The 20,577-nt window shown below is 34.5% G+C and overlaps 2 protein-coding genes across 2 annotated transcripts in view; one reads left to right on the top strand and one right to left on the bottom strand.

The window, feature by feature from the left end:
• CCDC181 (coiled-coil domain containing 181) overlaps nucleotides 1-11,798 on the top strand; it is a 52,226-nt gene extending 40,428 nt beyond the window's left edge. The window contains exon 6 of the mRNA XM_030937210.1: nucleotides 11,688-11,798. Within this exon, the coding sequence (XP_030793070.1) occupies nucleotides 11,688-11,703 (16 nt within the window). The 3' untranslated portion in view covers nucleotides 11,704-11,798. The remainder of the gene's footprint in view (nucleotides 1-11,687) is intronic.
• On the bottom strand, nucleotides 68-20,434 carry BLZF1 (basic leucine zipper nuclear factor 1). Its single transcript, XM_010360893.2, has 7 exons — nucleotides 20,082-20,434; nucleotides 18,842-18,919; nucleotides 11,428-11,867; nucleotides 9,836-10,035; nucleotides 7,743-7,871; nucleotides 6,070-6,289; nucleotides 68-1,368 (listed from the first exon to the last, which is right to left on the bottom strand). Exons 2-7 carry the CDS (start codon nucleotides 18,867-18,869, stop codon nucleotides 1,183-1,185), a joined length of 1,203 nt encoding a protein of 400 aa, XP_010359195.2. The 5' UTR covers nucleotides 18,870-18,919; nucleotides 20,082-20,434; the 3' UTR covers nucleotides 68-1,182.
• Between the last annotated feature and the right edge of the window lie 143 nt (nucleotides 20,435-20,577).

Genomic DNA, 20,577 nt, shown 5'->3' with positions numbered 1-20,577 from the left:
AGTAGTTAAGCTAGACAGAGACCTAAACCAAAGCACTAATTCTGGGGGAAAAAAGGAATAGTCACAGTAAAGAAGGTAGATAAATTTATTGCCACTTGAAAACTAAATATAACTCAGATGAGTCAGACAAAAAAAAATCATAGACATTACAATTATTATTATTTGACCAGGTTTGTCTTTTGATGATTTCTCTGACAGGCACTTCTGCAACAAATTTGTATAATTTGATATAAATATTATGTGATTATTCTTAAAGGCCAAGCAATGGGCATTTATGATGGCTAATCATAAATATACAATAATATATATTACATAATATATATTAATTGATAGATTGTATTTTTTTCTTTGAGCTTATACACTGTTTTAGAAAAAGTCTACCTTTTATAAATATCAAGTTGGATATTCTTGTCTGTTGCATTTTCTAAATAAGAGTCAATAGTTAAGAATCTGTTTCTTTTATATATGTCAGATTGTGTCCATTCCGAATACAGAATCCCCTGCATAAAATGAGCATGTTTTGCTGAAGTACCTGTTAATTTGGCTCTAAAATATTTTTTTATTATATAGCATTTATTTTTAAAAGATTAATCCCTTCATCCGTTTCTGCAAGGCTCTTTTGTAGCTCAAAAAATTACCATAAAGGGAAAGAAAGTTCTCCGGCTTCCTACTACAATTACTTTAGAGTTGGGGTCAGAAAACTTTTTCTGTAAAGGATCTGCTGCATCTATTCAACTCTGCAGTTGTAATGCAAAAGCAACTTAGACAATAGCAAATGAATAGGTGTGGCCATATTTGACCCATGGTTGTAGTTTGCCTACTTTTGCTTTAGTGCATCTAAATAAACAGTGTTCATATAAAATATCCAGCAAGATAAACAATAATTTAGTGCTTAAAAGAGAGTTGCAGAATCTTTTAGAGTCTTTTAGGAAAAGTATCATGTATTGCTTGGAAAGTATTCTCTATTTTAAATATATCTATACAGTTTCTTTCTTTACTTACCCTGAGATATTTATTAAGAAAGGGTAATCTGGAGTCTAGTACATAAAACATCTTTGGGTGTATACAGTTTGTAAATAGGAAGTGATATTACTTCTAGCATTGTAAGAACCCCAGTTCCCAAATAATAATGACTCTTGGGTAATAAGCAAGTACCTTAGTATGCCTCCAACATATTGACTGTTAAAGGGCAATCAGTTCTCCCTGGCAGTGATTGCAGCAATTGAAAGTTATGTTTTCGTATCTAGTATAGGGATGAAATCGTCCAATATTTTTCTTTGTAGCAAGTAAGGTGGTTGGTGAAGACTCAAAAAATGGATTATCTGGTGAACTCTCTGTACAGGTAACTGGATCTAAAATTCTTAGAACCTAAGGAAAATAAGATATAATGTCAGAAGTATGCAATATAGATAGTAAAAGCCTATGATTTCATTGATGTATACCTACCTATAAAGTTACGCTTCATTAATATGTAACTTATAAAAACTGAATGACGAATCTGATTGAAAAGACAACTTACTTCCTTTCTTAAGCTGTAAATTTAACATTGATGTCTAATTACTAGATTATCTAGGTTACATATATTTTTAAATGATGACATTAATGTTTCACAGATATTGGTAGGAAAGCAGGAAAACATAGAAGAAAATGAGGTTATATCATTAAGTGATGTCAGTTTTTTTATATGTCAATTATATCATTAAGTGATGTCAATTTTTTTTTCCTTAACCAAAATGGACTTACTACTTCCCCTCTTCAATCTTTCATTCAACTGCTCAGAATCAAGATTTCTATATTTTTCAGGCTAAAATACAGAAACCTTTCTGTTCATATTAGTGTGTCAGTCTCCTGCTCCTGAATTCCCTTAGCATTTTGTTTCTCTCTCTCTCTCTAAAGACCTGTAATGTAATAACATCTTTATAGTATTTGAGAACTTATTTTCTCTTCTAAATTTGTAAACAATGTTAAGGCAAGCCCTTCATCTTTGCTTATCCTCTAGCACCAAACCAAATTCCATAAAAATAGAAGGATCCATTCTTCTATGGAAATGATATTTCAAAATCCTTGATAACTTTTCATTTATAGTATCAATGGCTTTTCATTTCTCTTTTTCTAATTTATATGCAGTATTTTATGATTACAGCCATGTTTTTGTTTCCTGGATTACACAACACAATGCTCTCCTAATTCTTCTTCTCCTCTGATTTTTCCTAATCTGTCTCCTTTACTGAGACCCAAAACAGGAACTCTTGAGCTGAAAAAAGTTCTCCAGTTAAGGGCAGGGATAACGTGCCTGGCTCACAGCTCTCGATTCTCATGTTCATATTTTCTTAATCATCACCACATGATGTGTTTGGGTTATGGTACAAAGGTAGCAAGCACTGCAATTGGAAAGAATTGTGAAATGAATCGGGAAAAGTGCTTTCTCTCTTTCTTATATAAGGCTTGTTCAAAGCAGCTTTCTGGAATGACTGGTGATGCCTGTTTCCCTAGCAGTCATGTGGTCCTGCAGATTTTTTTTTCCCTTCTAAGTTACCACCAAACCCAAAGAGCCATCACTACTCTAAGAATGTCCTGGCATTATTTAAGCGCCATCAACTTACTTTAGCACTTCTGTTTTTCAACTAGACTGCTTTTTCAATTTAGTTTTTGAGATCCTTCTATTTTTATGGAATTTGGTTTGGTGCTAGAGGATAAGCAAAGATGAAGGGCTTAACGTTGTTTATAAATTTAGAAGAGAAAATAAGTTCTCAAATACTATAAAGATGTTATTACATTACAGGTCTTTAGAGACAGAGAGAAACAAAATGCTAAGGGAATTCAGGAGCAGGAGACTGACACACTAATATGAACAGAAAGGTTTCTGTATTTTAGCCTGAAAGTGATGGGGAAGGATTTTATGCAGGGTGCCTTTCAGAGAGATCATTCTATACACAGTATGGGGGATGGAGGAAGCAGTATGCATAAGCAGACATAAGAAGAACAGAAAAAGGGAGATTATTGTAATAATCTAGCTAAGAAATGACGGCACCTTGAAGCAATGGGACTGAAAAGTTTAAGAGACACTAAGGAAGAAGGGCTGTCAATTTTGTTAAATAGGAGAATGTGGTGGATAAAAGACTGGGAGAAGAAGGGGATCTAAATCAAGCCCTGAGGATACCTAACATGGTATAGTGAAATAAAATGGATGGATAAAAGAGAAAAGCCTGTATGGTATTAGGTTATATAAACCTAGGAAAGAGTATTTCAAGAAAGAGGGAGCGGTCAACTATACCAAATGCTACTGGCAGCAACTAAGTAGGCAGTGACACAATTTCCCAACAAAGAGAATAGAAAAGGAGAAACAAAGTTTTGGATTAAAATGATTAATTTTAGGTACTGACTCATTCAGTAAGTAGCTGAGCACTTACTATGTGCAAAGGATTATGCTAGACCTTGAGGAAACATAAAAACACAACGTCCCCAGCCCTTTAGGAGTTTACAGTTTGGGAGAGGGATGGAAAATCAAACTATTATAATTTAATACGGTAAAGGGCAATTATAGATATAAGTGCAAAGTACAACGGAAGGCTGGAGAAGGAACACTTCAGATTGCCAGCAAGATTCAGAGAAGGCAGGTTCTTAAAGGTGGTATAGAGGTTGGGCAACAAAAGAGGTGCGGAGAAGGCAGTCTAGACAAGAAAAGGTATGTACAGAGGCATGAGATACAATGGCCTATGTGCATCATGAAAAGTGGTTAAACCCTGCTGGAATGTGAAGTGCAGTGGGTAGTGACACTTGGGAAATGGTTCTTGAGAAAGGGAGATGGAAAAAAGATTATAAAAAGCCTTCTATACAGTATGAATGAATTCTGATTCAATAATGAGGGAGACTGGGAGCTGTTTGATGACTGAACTGGCCTTCTGAAATAACTCTCTGGCAGTAGTGGGTGGGCAGGAGCAGCTAAGAAGCAGGGCAGGGTATCAGTGAGGGGGCAACTGCAGTGGGCTAGGCTGGAAGTCAGGTGTTTGAACTTGAGAGGGGATAAATTAGAAAAAAACTGGTAAGTAATCTGTAAAATCAACAGGACTAGGGGAATGAAGGAAATAGTAAAAATGATAGCTACCATTTATTGAGAAATTACAATATGTTGGAAACTGCTACAGGCTTTATATGTGTTTTTTATGCAAATCTGAAAACAGCACTATAGAGTAGGTATAATTCATCAAGACAGGGAGTACAGGAAGAGGAGGAGATTTTTAGGGGAGGGGGGCTGTACAAACGCAAAAGCAAGGAGAAAAGAGGTTCTATTTTTAGTCATCTGTGGAACAAGTAGATGGAAATGCCTGGCTGGATATAAATCTCTCAGACTCAGAAAAAAGTCTGAGACGGAAGAGTCACAAGCATAAAGCTATGGTAACAGAATAACACCAAGAGAATACAGAAAGTATGTTATGTTAAGAAAGCTCAAGAGGGGTCACAGGAAGAGGATGCCCCTCCCCGTCAAAAACTTAGAAACAATGGTCACAAAAGTAGTGAATCATTGCAAGAGTATGGTGTTTAGGAAATGAAGGGATTTTTGAAAAGGGGAAAACAGATTCCTATGAAACATCAACATCTAAAGGAGGAAAAATGTCTATGAAGAAGAGGTCAGAGAGGGCCAAGAAAAAGTGATGTTACAAAGGTCAAGGGAGTTTCAAGGAAGGAATGCTCCATACAGTATAATATGATAGTAAATGTTCATGACCTTTTTAAGAGTACTTACTGAGAATAGTGGGGCAGGAAGTCTACAGATTTAAGTGATGGTAGTAATTGAGGAATGGATGGTGTGTAAGTACAAACATGTATGGACAACTTGTCCAAGATTCTTGGATGTGAAGGGAAGATGATAAAGCCATATCCAGAGATCTTACAATAGAGGGAAGATTTTTCTTTTTTAGATGAATGATGCTTGGACATGTTCTTAAGCCAAAAGGAAAGAGCCAACACAGAGAAAGAATAACTGTTGAGGGGGAAGCCAGAGCCTAGAGGGGAGGTATGCTTAGGAGAAGAGGAAGGACACCTTTTCCTCTCAGAGAAATGTATGCTGCCATACAGATAGGCTTCTAGATATCAAATGAGACCTTCAGGCAGTTTTCTGCCTCTGTCCCCTTTTTCTTCTGTGGATTAGGAAGGAAAGTCATCTGCTGAATGTGAGGTAGTATTTGACGGGTACTGAAACAAAAAGGTAAACAGCTGAACTGACACAGGCCTGGGGTTTTCAGCGTACTCGGAGAGGAAGATAAGGCAGCAAGGCACTTATGAATAGAGTCTAGGCAAGCTAGAGCCGGACGAGAAACTAGAAGAGTGAGCTGATGAGGTACAGAAAAAAATACAGGGAGCGAGGGAATAAAAACAATTATGTGATCAAAGAACATCCAGAGAGTCAGAATGAAGAATCAGAGTTGGGAAGAAAAAAAGTTGAGATCACAGATCACAGAGAGAGAGAGAGAGAGAGATGTTGAGTTGAAGATTTTAATAGTGCAAAAGTTACAGCGACTGGCAGTGACCCAGGATGGGGACATGGGAGCTGCAATGAAGGTGAACTTGGTTGTTGTCACAGAAATGTGAGATGAGTATTTGACAAGCCAGCTGCATGGACCTTGAATTCATCCACGACTATACTATCCGTTCTGTAGTACTTGATACATTTCCATCTATATGTGGGAATTAAGTAATTTCTTAGATCAGAAGTAATCTAATCTATTAATATACTGATTTAATCTACTACATTAAAAATTCTACGCAGTGGTTTTTATATCAAAATGAACTCAAGAAAAGGATTATCAGTGACTCAAATAGCTAAAACATAGGACCTCTTTCAAAACAGTTACCTTTTTTGTCCTTAAAAATAGAATAGTAGTGTTAGAAAATATTAAAGTTCAGAAGAGGAAATAATTTCCTCCAAGATAACACACTCAATAGCATGAGTGGTTTAGATCCCACATTTCCTAATTCCTAATGCCAAACACTTTCCATGATAATATGTCACCTTTCAGTAAGAGGACAGTCTTAGAAGTTCCACAGATCACAAAAGAGAAAATATTTTACCGTTTCAGCCATTTTCTCAGCTGGAGTGCTGCAGAATTCAACTGTTGATGGAATCTTTTTTTGATTGTTAATGCCAACATTTCCCAGAAGATGAGAATTTACTGCTTTTGCCAACTTGTGATTTGTTAACGCTAGCTCTGCTGTGCTGTGGGGTTGTACACTAGGGGAGTAAGTTTGCTCTCTTCCCCATTGCAAAGAGACTAAGAGCTCCTCCAATAATCTGCATAGAACACACATGAACACTGGACATTAGTAAGAGAGCGAAATGTAAAAACTAATAATAGTAAATAAGTAATAAAAATATTTCTGAAATTATATAACATCTTTCTCTGATCCCTTTCTCTCTCAGAGTTCCATAAATTTGGATGTCTTAGTCAAGTAAGTTAGACTACAGAAAGCATATGTTAATCTACTAGGTTGTTGCCTGAAAATCATTTAACAAATAGTACTTTTTTTCGTTCTCACCTTTTAGTATAGGAACTACTTACATAATTTGTGAAACTATGGAGATATTCATACAGTTTTTCTTTTTTGGTGAGTTACATTAATTGAATCTTGAATGCTAAATCAATCTACAATTCCTGGGATTCACTTTACTTGGTCATAATGTATAAAACTTTTTATGTATTATTGGATTTGACTCACTAAAATTCTGTTAAGGATTTTTGCATTTATGTCAATTAGAGATATTAGTTGGTGGTTTTTGGCTAATGGTTCTGGTATCAAGATAATGCTGGCCTCATGAAATGAGTTGGAAATTGTTTCCTTCTCTTCTATTTTGTAGAATAATTTTTGTAAATTTGGTTTTATGTCTTCCTTAGATGTTTACTAGCATTCATCAGTGAATCCATCTAGACCTGGAATTTCCTTTACTGGAAAATATTTAATTTTTAACTATAAATTATTATATTTGCTTTAATAGGTTAGGGCTATTCAGGTTATCTATTTGTTCTTGAGTAACCTTTGGTAGTTTGTTTTTTATGGAGTTTGTCCATTTCATCTAAATTACTGAATTTATTGACATGGATTTGTTCATAACATTTCTGTATTATCTTTTTTATGTGTATAGTGTCTATATTGTACCCCCCCCTTCATTCCTGATACTGGTAATGTATATCTTCTCTTTTTTTCCTGATTAAACTGGCTAGAGGTTTCTTGTGTTTTCTTTCTTCTAGTGTCCCCTATAATTTGCTCTTTGACACTTAGTGATTCTATCTGTAATAAATCAACTACATAAAAATGCAAAAGGCTTTTAAGGAAGACCATCAATTTTGATAGTTCTGGAGTATATGGACATGAAAACAAGCTCTAACACTGCAGAAAGTCTTCAAAAATATCTCATTCCACAGGAGAGACAGGTACACTCCTTGGCTTCTACCAAAAACTGTACGACTACAACTATAACCAGCAATTGCTTTTAAATCCAGATAATCCTTCTAATACAGATATAACTAATTATTTCCCCAATTAAGAATGTGAAAAGCATGCCTTCTATTTTTTTAGTCCTCCTCCCTCCCAGAGTATCTATTTTAAAATGCTACTAAAAGTGTATGCTCAGTAAGTTATCCAATGTAGACACACCAAAAACAAAAACAAACAAACAAACACAAAAGTACAATAATGTAATTTGCAGGACAAAGCAGAAGAGTTCAGAATGTAAACAAGTGCCATACTTCTGGGTAGCTATCATTTCTTGACGAAACTGTTCCCGTTCACTTAGGAGATCTTGTATAGCCCCGTGTGCATCACGGTTTTGACGCTGTAAAACTGCTCTTGAGTTGGTTAACTCATCTGCCATTACCCTGAAAAAGATTAAAATCTTACATATAAATTTGCTGACAATAATACAGTGTAAAAAATTGAATATACTACTTTGTGACTGTCATTTTCAGAAGCTAACAAAGATTTAACATAGTATAGTTACTTCACAGTTTTTAAATTTTGACTAAAGAACACTAAAAATGTCTATGAGCTTAGAGTTCATGAAAGGGATTCAGTTAAAATATTCATTGAGACAATGACAAAGGCAAAAGTTATTCAACTTTCCTATATAATGACTTTTGGAATACATCTCAGTCTTACTCTAGATTGACCAAAATTTGAAAGAAAAAATTATTATATGTTTTTAAACACAGAAAAACTTAAAGAGGCAAACAAAACTAAATTATCTTCTTACACTCAATTACCTCTTTGCCCTCAGAAAAATATTGATATAAAAAGACTTATATAAAGTCTTTCCTCATGCCCAGCATCCCTATCCTTCTTTTATATGCAGCCAACAAGGTTTCTTTCCACTTCTCAAAAAAAAAATAATTTATGTATGTTTCAACATATACATGTGTTAAAAATAAATTTATCCATTTTATTTACAAAAAGAGATACTGAATACACACTTTTCTAAATCTTAGTTTTTCATTTAATAATTTATCTTAGAGACTTTTCCATATTAGCACATATAGAGCTATCTCATTCCCTTTTTTCAAAAATTAGCTTCATGTTTTCTACTGATTGGATACACAAAATTTTATTTAACCAATTTTCTATTGATGCAATTGAAGCAAAATGTTTGAGTATGGTTAATCAGATGAAAAATTTAAAATTAAAATTTAAGTCTGAGACTGCAGTTACTACCAAATTCCTCAAAATGAAAATAATTTTGACAATAGAAGATTACATCAATTAAAATACCAATAAAATTGTATTTAATTTTTATTTAAAAATTTAATGAAATGTTACTATTGGTGTTGATCAGGATGTTAAAATGTTGCACATTGCAGTAATTTGTATAATAGATGCATGATTTGCTTCTTAAAAAATGTTCAATAAGAATTCAACTCAATTAACTTTCATTCTAAGTGAATAAATAGTTCATTTTTCCAAATAGCATAATGAACTAGCACAATTAGGAGATAAATGAAAGACTGTTAAGAGAGTGAACAACTGCTAGAAAGTGTCAGAGATATTAAGACATGAAAAAAACATTTTCCTAAAAATGTATTCATCACAATCAATGGTTCTTCAAATACACCCTGTAAACCTATGGTTGTTTTGTGAGAGATCTCTAGATGATTCAATTTAAATCAACAGTTATTAAACACACTCTGTAAAGTATTTTGCTAAGTACCAGAAATACACAGATGGATAACATCCAGATCTTGTTAGCCGGTAACTGTAAATTGAGGCAGGGAGGGGATAAACAGACAAAGAATCATACTATATAGCAGAGTTTCCCAACCACCAGTGTGTCGAGAGGCCTGGATGAGGACCCCGGCGTTTTCCCCGCCATATGAGAATAGCCTCATCCAGTATGTCACAAAAATGTTATAATTTTCCATTTGTGCATGGAGAGAAAAAGGTCGGGAAGCTTTATTGTATAGTTAAAAGAACTATGAGAAGAGAGCATTTAGAATGAATAATATTATCTTAGAGAGTTCAAATATTTGAATGGGGAAAAATAGTTTGGCTTTTTGTGATTTTAATGTTTACTAGACGTCTGAATTTACAGTTTTGTTTCAGTCTTAAACATTGTATTTTTACTATACAGTAAACTAGAACTCGGGGGGAATAAGGGATGATCCTTATATCACTTCTCCATTTAGGAAGACTGTGTGACTATCCAGAGGAGAGACAGTCCACATCTTAAATGAAGTACTTTGATGACCTTAGTCGGAAATTTTCACACTGCAATCTACTTTCTTGTGTTATAGATCAAAGACCTGATGGAGCAAAACCTAGGAAATGAAATACTATTTGCTGTAGAAAATACCTGCTTGCAAGGAATTTACTTCGCCATACATCACACTGTATTGACATACGTTCTAACTGTTCAGAAAGCTGAGCTGTATTTCGACCTAGGGCTTCATTTTCTAAAATAAGCTGATTTTTCTCACGGGCTAGACGTTCAAAGTGATACTGAAGATCATCCCCAACAGAAGCCACCAGTAACTTTTTTAACTCACGATTTACCTAGAAGAGAACATGATCAATACAACAAGCTCAAAGTAATATCACTAACTTTAATGTAACAAAATTAACAAAAAAAGACTGTATTTCTGTGTAATTTTGGACCTCCGTGACTTAAAGCCTCTATCAAAAAGTAAAATTAAATATTTAAGTTCTATACGATATACAAACCATACCTCTCTACTACTCTCTATACATCTATATCCACAGTCCATGTGGTAATAAACTGAGCTTCTTGTAATAAGAGTAAAAGTCATTATGAAAATAACAAATAGTTCCAGTCAACACTTAAAGGAAAAAAAATTAAAACAAAACCAATACATTTTGATAAAAAATATGACTTAGAATGTCTTATGTTTTTTATTCAACATGTATAAGTTAGTCTATTGCATCCTAAGAAATTACTTTTAAAAGATAAAGCTAAGGAAGTAATCCGGTATGTTTCTAAGTATGTTCTTTATATCTTTATTGAAAACAGCAAAAAATTAAAACAGATATCCAGTAATGGGTATTGGTATATGGTATAGCTATTGAAGAAGTAATGGGTATTGGTATATGGTATAGCTATTGAAGCTGTTGTTATTAATAATGACATTGTAATAGAATATTCTGTGACATGGCAGAACATTAATAACTGAAAAAAGTGGGTTATAACACTAAGCGAACTCAATGTATATGGTTATGCAGGTATAGCTGGATGAAATGATTCAGGTGGCACTATTTTCATTGTGTTTTTCTGTATTTTCTGAAATTTTTACAACATAAATTTGTACTACATTTTGTAATGAGAAACTAGTTATTTAAAAATTATTTGGATAAAAACCACTAACCATGGTCTCACTTATGAAGAAGACTTGTATCTAGCCAAAAGATGTATGGTCTAATAGAGACACAAGGGAAGAGGCAAGGCAATTTTTACTAAGATGCAAAGATTAAAGCAACACACTTAAGCAGTACAGATTTTTTTCATTTACAATGAAGACACAGTAAGTTATACCACCATTCTCTTTATTCCAAGTATCCTGTATACACAGGCAAAAATACTTGAAATTTATGGATCCTTAAAACAAGGACTGCTGGTCAATTACTACGCCTGACTTGGTCAATTTTTGGTCTGGCAGTTTATAATTGTAACCTACTTTTATAACTTATTGGTGGTCTTGTCCAAAGCACCTCACACCTCCATCTTCAATGAGGTTTAGAGTATAAGTTCCCATTATAAAGTATCTCTAGAGAACTGAGAGAGAATGAGAACTTTAAGAGGAAGCGTTTTAGAGACATGACAAGCTAGGATAAATGACATTCCCATAAAGAAATGTAGTTTTCTAACATGCAGATTTAAAAGGTCCAGATGTAAAGAGTAGTACTCATTTTATCAATTAAGGCTGTTCTTACCTCTGTCTGTACACGGAGCTGGTTTGAAAGACCTTCTTTGTCCTGTAGTAACCTTCTTTCAGAATTCTTGAGCTTTTCTAATACATTCTTTACTTCTGAGAGTTCCTTATTAGGTTGTATAACTCCCTCTGACTGACCAAGGAATTCTCCTTTATGATGTCCCAGAGACTTAACCTTTGTGTTTTTGTTGGGGATATCATGAGTTATAGCAGCTTTGGGAACTAATATTCTTATAGCTTCAACTTCCATTGCTTTTTCAGTGAGCATTTTCCCTAGCTGAAGAACTCCTGGGCTCTCTGATGGAACTGCTTTCTTCCATGGACTCTGAAGACTATGATGCTTTCTAGATTGGACTCCAGAGGTAACTTCAACAGATTTAGGTGGCTCCTCAGTTTCCATTCCATCTCCTGCTCCTCGGATTGGGGATGAAGTAAGGGTGACTAACAAAAAGGAAACAAAACAGAAACTTACCAAGAAGAAATGCCAAGAAAATGCTAAGAAATTTTCTAAGCAAGAAATTGCTAAGAAAATACTAAACCCTATATTCAAAATTACTCGCACTAAAAAGAATGCAAAAAAAAAAAAAAAAAAAAATCAGAGAAAAAGTAATTTTCAAAACAATCACGTATCAACAAAAGGTACATGTTTAAACTTTCCTTCAGTAGACCAGAGATTTGGAATCAGAGTATTTGGTTCTGACTTTTACTTCCTAGTATAACCCCAGGTAAATAATTTAATCTTCCATGAATCTCTATTTCCTAATTTGCAAACTGGAGATGATAACAACTTTGCTATAGAATTTTGGTAAGAAAAATGTAATAAGATCAAATGCTTGGCTTACCGTAGACACTCAATAATGTTAGTTAAAAATAAATGTTAGCTATATATATGCACATTTGAAACCATCTACATCATAAGAGATTCACCTGTTTTTGTGAACTCTTGGAGTAAGAGGAAGCAACATATACGTTACACTGAAAAATGTATGAAGATTCAATCCTATTCTTAGGCCTAACAGTTTATGCCCTGCTTACAGAAGTGAAACTATACTGAATTGTCAGATTAAACATCCTTATACCTCACTTTCACCACATCATACCCAAATTATTTTATTGTTCTCTCATTCCATCCAGTGGCTTTCAATTTGAGTGCACTGTATTCCCAATAAAATGCACTGTATTCCCAATAAAGTGCCTTGCATGTAGTATTCATATATATATGTTTTATACATATATATGTTATAAACAAATGAATGATAACAAGGGGAGGGACAAAAGAGGAGCACACAGATCAGTGACAATGATTAGAATGATGAACTTTGACTGGTCACGGGCAGCAAACATGGTGCTGGGTACCTAATGTAGGGTAGACATTCTATCAAGACCACTATGCTTAAGAAATTTACTACCTAATTTAGGGGACAGGACATAAATATAAAAAGATAAAATGTATTACAGGATAATATATAATAAGTGGGCAATAAGTGGTATAACAATATTTCAATAGAAATTTTATGTCTATAGAAACATTAAGGACAATCATGAACTACTGATTGGTCTTCAGTGAATTCATCACTGTCCAACCAAACCATATATATATATGTAATAAGACCAAATGCGTAGCATACTGTAGACACTCTCTCTCTCTATATATGTGTGTGCGTGTATATATGTGTGTGTGTGCGTGTATATATGTGTGTGTGTGTAATACAATCTCCTAAAACAAAGACTTAAAACAGAATTCCTTTTACACTTGTAATAAATTTTGTAAGCTTAACATATTTTTTATTTTATGGCTAGAATATAAGTTAATACAGCATTTACTTTCTTATTCTACTGTTGAATATTTAGACTCTTTCAAATTTTTCACTATAATAAATAAGACTTTATTGAACACTTTTATACCTACATATTTTTCTTAACTTCTGAATTATTTTTTCAAATAAATTCCCAAGCATAAAATCAATGGGTTTGTTGAAGATCTGTATGGCCGAAATGCCTTCCAAAATCACTCTACCAGTGTAATCTGTGGATCTATGCCTAATGTCCTTACTATTTATTTATTTGCATGTTCAATGCCTATGATTTGTATAGTACTTAAAAATAAATAAGAATACATGTAAACTGTTTAGAATGGTATTTGACACAGTAAGCACTCATTAAATGTTAGGTCCTATTGCTTTTATTATTATTTATATAAATTCCTAATAAACTTTGGATGTTGATATGGAGAGAAATTTAATTTATTTGATGCCATAAAATATAATTCTGACTTTCATTCTGTTACGTAAATCCTAAAGTTATATTGCTAGACTATAGGACTATTTATTCAATTAACAGATTTACTTTTTTCAAATTTTTCCCGTGTAGAAATGTTCTGGGAATCTTGAGTTATGTTAATTAGACAGGAGGTGGAACCATATCTGAGGTATAGTTAATATGTTCTATTTTGCAAAACATTTTACATTAGAATAAAATAGTTTCATTTCTATATGAAATGTAAGTGAAGTTTAAACACCCCTTGGGCCTTGGGACTGACTCTACTTTTAAAAAGGTAAACAAAGGGGTACTTCAGAAAGTGAAATAAATGCCTAACATGGTGGGTTTGGTAAATTAGTTAATACAAAGCATGGTAGCACTCACAAAGAGAATTTCCACTGAATCATTTAAAAACAGCTCACTGCAGCCTTGACCTCCTGGGCTCAGGTGATCCTCCCACCTCAGCCTCCCAAGTAGCTGGGACTACAGGCATGTGCCACCATGACCAAGTAATTTTTTTTTTTTTTTTTGTAGGGACGGGGTTTTATCATGTTGTCCAGAATGGTCTTGAACTCCTAGGTTCAAGCAATTCTCTGGCCGCAGCCTCCTAAAGTGCTTGGATTACAGGTGTGAGCCATCACACCTAGCCACCTGTATTCTTAAAATCTGATTTTAAGTTTGTCTAAACTTAACTAACTTGTCTAATTTTGTCAATAAGACATTCTGGCATTTAAGAAGTAATGTAGAATCATGTATTAACTATAAATTAATAAAAGCCATCAACAATAAAAATACACACTAGAGCCATTGTTCAGGCCCACTGAGGCTGAGGAAATAAAAAACAAGTGTGATATTTCCATTATGGTCAAATAAGATTTCTAGGCAAGCTGTAACATTTTTGAGCTGGAATTTTAAGTAACAGAGATTCAAGAACAAATTACAAAATGATTAATGTTAAATTTAAAAGGCAAAGAATCATTAATACGTATTTAACAGAAATCTCTTTTTGAACAAAATACCTTGTTGGGAAATCAAGAAGTTCAATCAACTTGTTTCTATTCCAATTTACTCTTAACTTTATTTAAACTGTTCTACTTACTCAAGCATTTATGAATATCAAAGTTGTATTATATATTACATGATAGTTCCCTCTCAGTAATAACTATGATTCTAGCTAATGTGCATAGGTAAGCAGGCAGAAGCGCCAAGGCTTTACATTTTCTCACCTGGTAACTTTCATAATTCTATTTTTCCTTGTGACATATGTAGAAACCTTTATTACATATGCAGTAGGCACAATCCAGGACACATTTATGAATAATTACCTTATCTCAAGTGGGAAGACAAGGACCTATGGTAACAGCTCCATAGTTATGAGTAATGCTTAAGTCAAGAAAAACATCAATCCTTATTCTTCCCCACTATTCGAAGGGAACCAACAAAACAATCCTTAAATTATTCATCATCATTACTTCCACCTGTGATCAATTATCAATGAACTAAAACATATCTAAGGTTTGCTCATTCGTATTGCCTACCAGGATTGGTGAAATGTACGGAAAGAACAAAGAAGGTCACTACACTAGTCTAACATTCTGGAATGGGAGCTGGCAAACTTTTTCTGTAAAGGACCAGAGAGTAAATATTTTAGGCTTTGTGAACCAAAAGGTAAAACTGAGGATACCATGTAAGTATTTAATAAGAGAAAAAAAATTTATTGATGAAATTCAAACTATAACAACAATAATTAAATATAGTTTTTTGATAACATAGGTCTAATAATGGGAAGAACAGAATTTTTTAAATTCAGGATACTGTTTGGCTTAAATAATGTTAATGTCCACTATTATCAAACTGATTGCAAATATTCTCAGGAGGCTGAGGGCCACAATTTGCCAACCCTTGCTCTAGAATATTGAGGCACAAAAAATTTCATAGTCTGTCATTGAACAAATATTTCTCTTTTATTCATAAAACTTCAATCTATGATGAGAGGTACCTAAGTCAGCAGAATGGGGTAGTGAAAAGAACTCTAACTCACTAGAGTCTGAGTTAAAATAACTTAAGTCCCTACTGCCATGTATTGTGTGACCTTGGACAAAGCACTTAACCTCATCCTTCTCCCGTCCCTTGGTGCTTTCAGAGTAATGCAAACATGGTAGTATATATTTCAAAAATAATTTGTTTCTCTAGTAGACTAGACTGTTGGGAGCTCTTCAGGGTATGGACTGCCTCCTAATCTTTGTATCATGAACTAATAAAATGGTCCTTGTCACAGAGAAAATGAATAAATGCTTACTGAAGTTTATTAATCTGTTAATAGACTACCTAGAGTGTTTCATTTTTAACATCCAAAAACTAACCCATTTAAAAACTGCTTTATTTTTTTTTCCTCTATCCTAAATCATTAATTCCTAACTTGGTTATAGTCTGAAAGACTTTCCAGAACTTATACAAATTCAGTTATAAAACAGTTAAAACAAATTAGGGATTCTCATGTGGTAATTTTAAAACAAGAGTCTTTTTAAATGTCACCCATATCACCCAATAAAGTTTAGTTAGCTATTATTAAATTAGTAAAATAAGTTACATACAATGGACTTAAGAGTTACATCAAGATTTACTGAACTGGAATCTAAGCATGCTTCTTACCAAAGGCTCTATGGATAGAGTTCCCTGGACAAATAAGTGTGGGCAATGTTGCATACTGCATCTCTACGGAGTTTCAGTGTACATTAGTATTAAAGTTATACTATAGACTCTTAAGAGGTCCTATAGCCTCTCTTTTAATACAGCATTTCTCGAATTTATCTGCTCATGGAATATCTTTTTTACCTATTATTCTACAGAACTAGTGTTAGACTATTTTATGGAATCAAAAATATTTAAATATCTCAGACCTTCCTATTTGGTCTACTATTACTAAACTATTTGACTTCAATAGCTTTATTTTTAATTTTAATCCCACATCCAAGAAAAGCTTTGGATTTTAAGTTTCTAGTTATTACTGTTTACTATATGTTTCCTTTTCAGAAACAGCCCTAGCAGCCATGATACATCCCTCTTATGATGACAGTACTGCTCAAATGTCTTCTGAGAGGAAGTTCTGTTGCTATTACCAAACCAACTGTACTTATCTCCTGAGGCAGTTACAGAAAGTACAGACAACTGACAAATGTCAACCACGTACACCTTTTCACAGGCCATGCAATATGAGTAACTTTTGTTCACTAACATCAGATGAAAGATTAAACAGAAATATGGCTAATAGAATTATTTCCCTTACTGGATAATTAAGATCACATAAAATCATGTTTGTTAAAGTACCATATAACTCTAATCCTCATTAAAAACAAGTAATAATAAATATTAAAAAGTAATTTAATTTCACTGAGGACTTGCCAGTACTTTTAATGACTAATCATAATATTGTATTTAGTTTTTGCTTTTTGACAAGCACCATGTTGGTTGCTTTCACATTAATTATTTAACTGCTCTTATTTTCCATTAATCTACCGTTTATTACTTTCATTACAGTCTCTGACTTGCTTATTTAATGGTATAAAAGCCTTCTGGTGACTTATGAAATGCTGTTGCACAGCTGAATTAAATTCAATTACATATGTAGGGGCATGATCTTTCTTCCTTGTTTCCTAAACTTATTTCAACCTGCTTTTAGAGAGGGTGTGCTGCTGTAGGTCAGCTTGCTCAAAAACTGGCATCTAGAAAACAGTTTTCCATCTTTCACTGATGGTTCTAGCATGCAGAATTCACCCTATCCAAAAAATAAGCTGGGTCAGGAGAAGTTCACTATGGGACATGTTAAAATTGTTGCCTGTAGCTATGTGAGGATGGCCAGTAAGCAGTAGTCTATAAGGGTATGAATCATAAGGAAAGAGATCAGGGATATAGATAATTACTGAAGTCATGACAGCAGAAAAGAAACAGTGGTCAAAAGCACTGATACTTAAAAGACAAATAAGAAGGAGAGGAGGCTGAAAAAGAAACAGAGGAGATACAGCTTCAGCAGTGCTGTCCAACAGAATTGTATTCAGTGATTGAAATAGTAGCCACTAGCCATATTTGCCTATTGACCAGTTGAAGTTTGGCAAGTGTCATTGAGAAACTGAATTTTTAATTTTCAGAAAATATTAATTTAAAATCAAATAGCCACATATAATTACTGCATTGGACAGTGAAAGGCTACAGAGTAGGCTGAAAATAAAAGTGATATCATGGAAGTCATCAAAAGAAAGTATCTCAAAAGGCAGGGAATGGTCAACAGTATTAAATATTAGAGAGGACAAACTAGCTAGGACTAAAAAGTGACTACAGTATTTAGCAATTTAGGGGTTGAATTGTGTCCCCCAAATCTTTACATGTTGAAGTACTAACCTCCACTACCTCAGAATGAGACTTCATTTGGAAACAGGATCACTGCAGATGTAATTAGTTAAGACGAAATCATACAGGAGTAGGCTGGGTTCCTTTTTCAATATGACTGCTGTCTTTATAAAAAGGGTAAATTTAGACACAGAAACATGCACACAGGGAGAACGCCATGTGAATATGAAGGCAGAGATAAGGGTGGTACGTCTACAAGACAAGGAGCACCAAAGACTGCCAGCAAGCCACTGGAAGCTAGGAGAGTGTCTCTAATGCCTTCTGAAGGAGCATAGCCTTTTGACATTTTCATCTTGGACTTCTAGCCTCCAGAACTGAGACAATATATTTTGTTGTTCAAGCCACACAGTTTATGGTACTTTGTTACAGCAACCCCAGCAAACTAATACAACATGAAAGAGATCTTTGATACATCCTAGTTGCTTTGTCTATCTGGTTAAATCTTTACAAATGTATATTCTTATTTAAATCTTAATCTTCTAGCATATAGGGAATATAGCTGTTAAAAACTTTGTATTAACATTAAATGTTTAAGAGCAGCCACCTAATAAATTCTAATTAATGATGTTAAATTTCACTTGTACATCTAAAGTACTGAAATATAAACACTGCACTACAGAATAAACACAAAGGGATCTGAAATAACAAATGATTCCCAAGGGGGTCCATGAGATCTAGTTATCTGGCTCAAACGTTCCTTCACATCATCATAAATGTCATGTTTTAAAAACAATTATAAAAAAGCCACTTACCTCTGGTTTCTAAATTTTTAGTAGTCATTTTTTCCCCTTAACCACTGAAAATGCACTCCAAGACGTCTACTGAACAACCTAGAAATGTATGCATATGAAATAATATAAACAATGTCATATAAACACATTCATTGAGTACCTCTAATTTAAAAGTTAATGATATTTTAATTGCTTCTGTATTTAGTACGCATGCATTTAGAAAGGGAAACGTCTCTTATATCCCATTCTCCCAGAAGGCATTGTTACGTCTACTAAAAGTCTCAAAAAAAAAAAAAAAAAATTGGGGTGGTTTACTTCTAAATACTCCGTTTCACCATCCTCACCAATACACTCTAAATTGTCAGAAGTGTGTCCTGAATTTTAGTCAAGCAATGGCAATGAAGTTACTGTGGTGGTTTTGTGTCATCCGTATGACAAGAGGAATTTTAAAGTAATTACTTTCTTAGGAGACATACTGACACAATTCGTATGCACACACAGACACACACACACACATATCAAAAAGGAACTTCTGTTTAGACGTGTAACAAACGACAAAAAATATTACTCAAGATAACATAATTCATACTTTTTTGGTAATAAAAAGTTAAAATAGTGTAGCTCCAAAAGTAAAAAGAGAAACATATATTGAGCACATGCTTTCAGAAATGTACACACTGCCTACAGTACAGACTCAGATTTACTAGAGAACATATAAAAAGGTGATGCTACTGTAATGATATAAATATGACAAACTGTACACTAGATGACAACTGGTTTCACTACAAAAAAAGATCGCTCTCAGTACTAGACACAACTCAGTTCAATTAGTGAACCCGACGACTAACTTTCTTAACAGTCACAAACTTTTCTACACTACAGTCTATTGCTCCAAATAGACTTACGAAGGGTATCCAAAAAACACTTCGTAAGAGTAACGATCCCCGAAACTGCCCTTGATAGTTGCTCTGCGAAACGTACAGGCACAGCGAGTGCCTGCTGGCAAATGCCAAATGAAGGTGAGGGGATGAAGAGGTAAGTAGGGGGATTGAGCAGGTATGAGAGCGATAGGCCGGGAAGCGACAAGTCTGTCAACCTTTGCTGTCCCGGGAAGTCGAAACCGAAGTTCCATCTCTGTCTGAAAAAGCCTTCCAGGAACAACAATCGTTCCCTAAATCCAAAGCTACTGGCCACCAAGCTCCAGCCAGACCTCCGTCCCTTTCCAGCATCCTTAGTTACACCTGCTTGTCGTCGGATTTACCTGTAATATTCTTATTCTCCGTATTTCAGGGGGCTCCACTTCATAGGCTCTTCGGATCGGTATCACCAGGTTAACTTCTCACAGACCTCTTCCATTCAGAAACCGACCCGCCCAGGCCCTCCACATATCCAGGAGCTCTCTCACTCCTAACCACTTCCGATTACTCAGGGTTTCGCTTCCGGAATACGTTTCCAAAAGAGAAGGGTAAATACATTCTGCAGTGCGTTTAAACTCAAGTAACACAGAACACACACTGTAAGGCCTCCGTAAGTGGAAAGCGGACAGATGTCTACTTTAAAATAAAATACCGTACGGCAACTTTTGGAGCCCAAGCCTCAGATTCACTTAAACTTCCGGGCCAGCTGTTAAACAAACGGAAGTAAAACTGCCGGAAACAGAAAAACGGCGTCTCGTAGCCCCAGGCGACGGCGTGGAGGGGCGGGCCTGTCGATTGGATGAACGAAGCTGAGATTACTCCCAGCCACTAAGGACGAAG

This window comes from Rhinopithecus roxellana, chromosome 8 (genome assembly GCF_007565055.1).
Source record: "Rhinopithecus roxellana isolate Shanxi Qingling chromosome 8, ASM756505v1, whole genome shotgun sequence".
NCBI classification, from domain to species: Eukaryota; Metazoa; Chordata; class Mammalia; order Primates; family Cercopithecidae; genus Rhinopithecus; species Rhinopithecus roxellana.
This window is presented reverse-complemented; position numbering and strand designations above follow the sequence as displayed.

Excerpts from the sequence above, each read along its gene's own strand:
- BLZF1 (XM_010360893.2), bottom strand. The coding sequence starts at position 18,869 with ATGACTACTAAAAATTTAGAAACCAGAG. Across the intron at positions 11,868-18,841 it reads TAAAAATTTAGAAACCAGAG|TCACCCTTACTTCATCCCCA; the intron begins GTAAGTGGCTTT and ends CCTTTTTGTTAG. Across the intron at positions 7,872-9,835 it reads AGTAAATTCCTTGCAAGCAG|GGTAATGGCAGATGAGTTAA; the intron begins GTATTTTCTACA and ends AATCTTTTTCAG.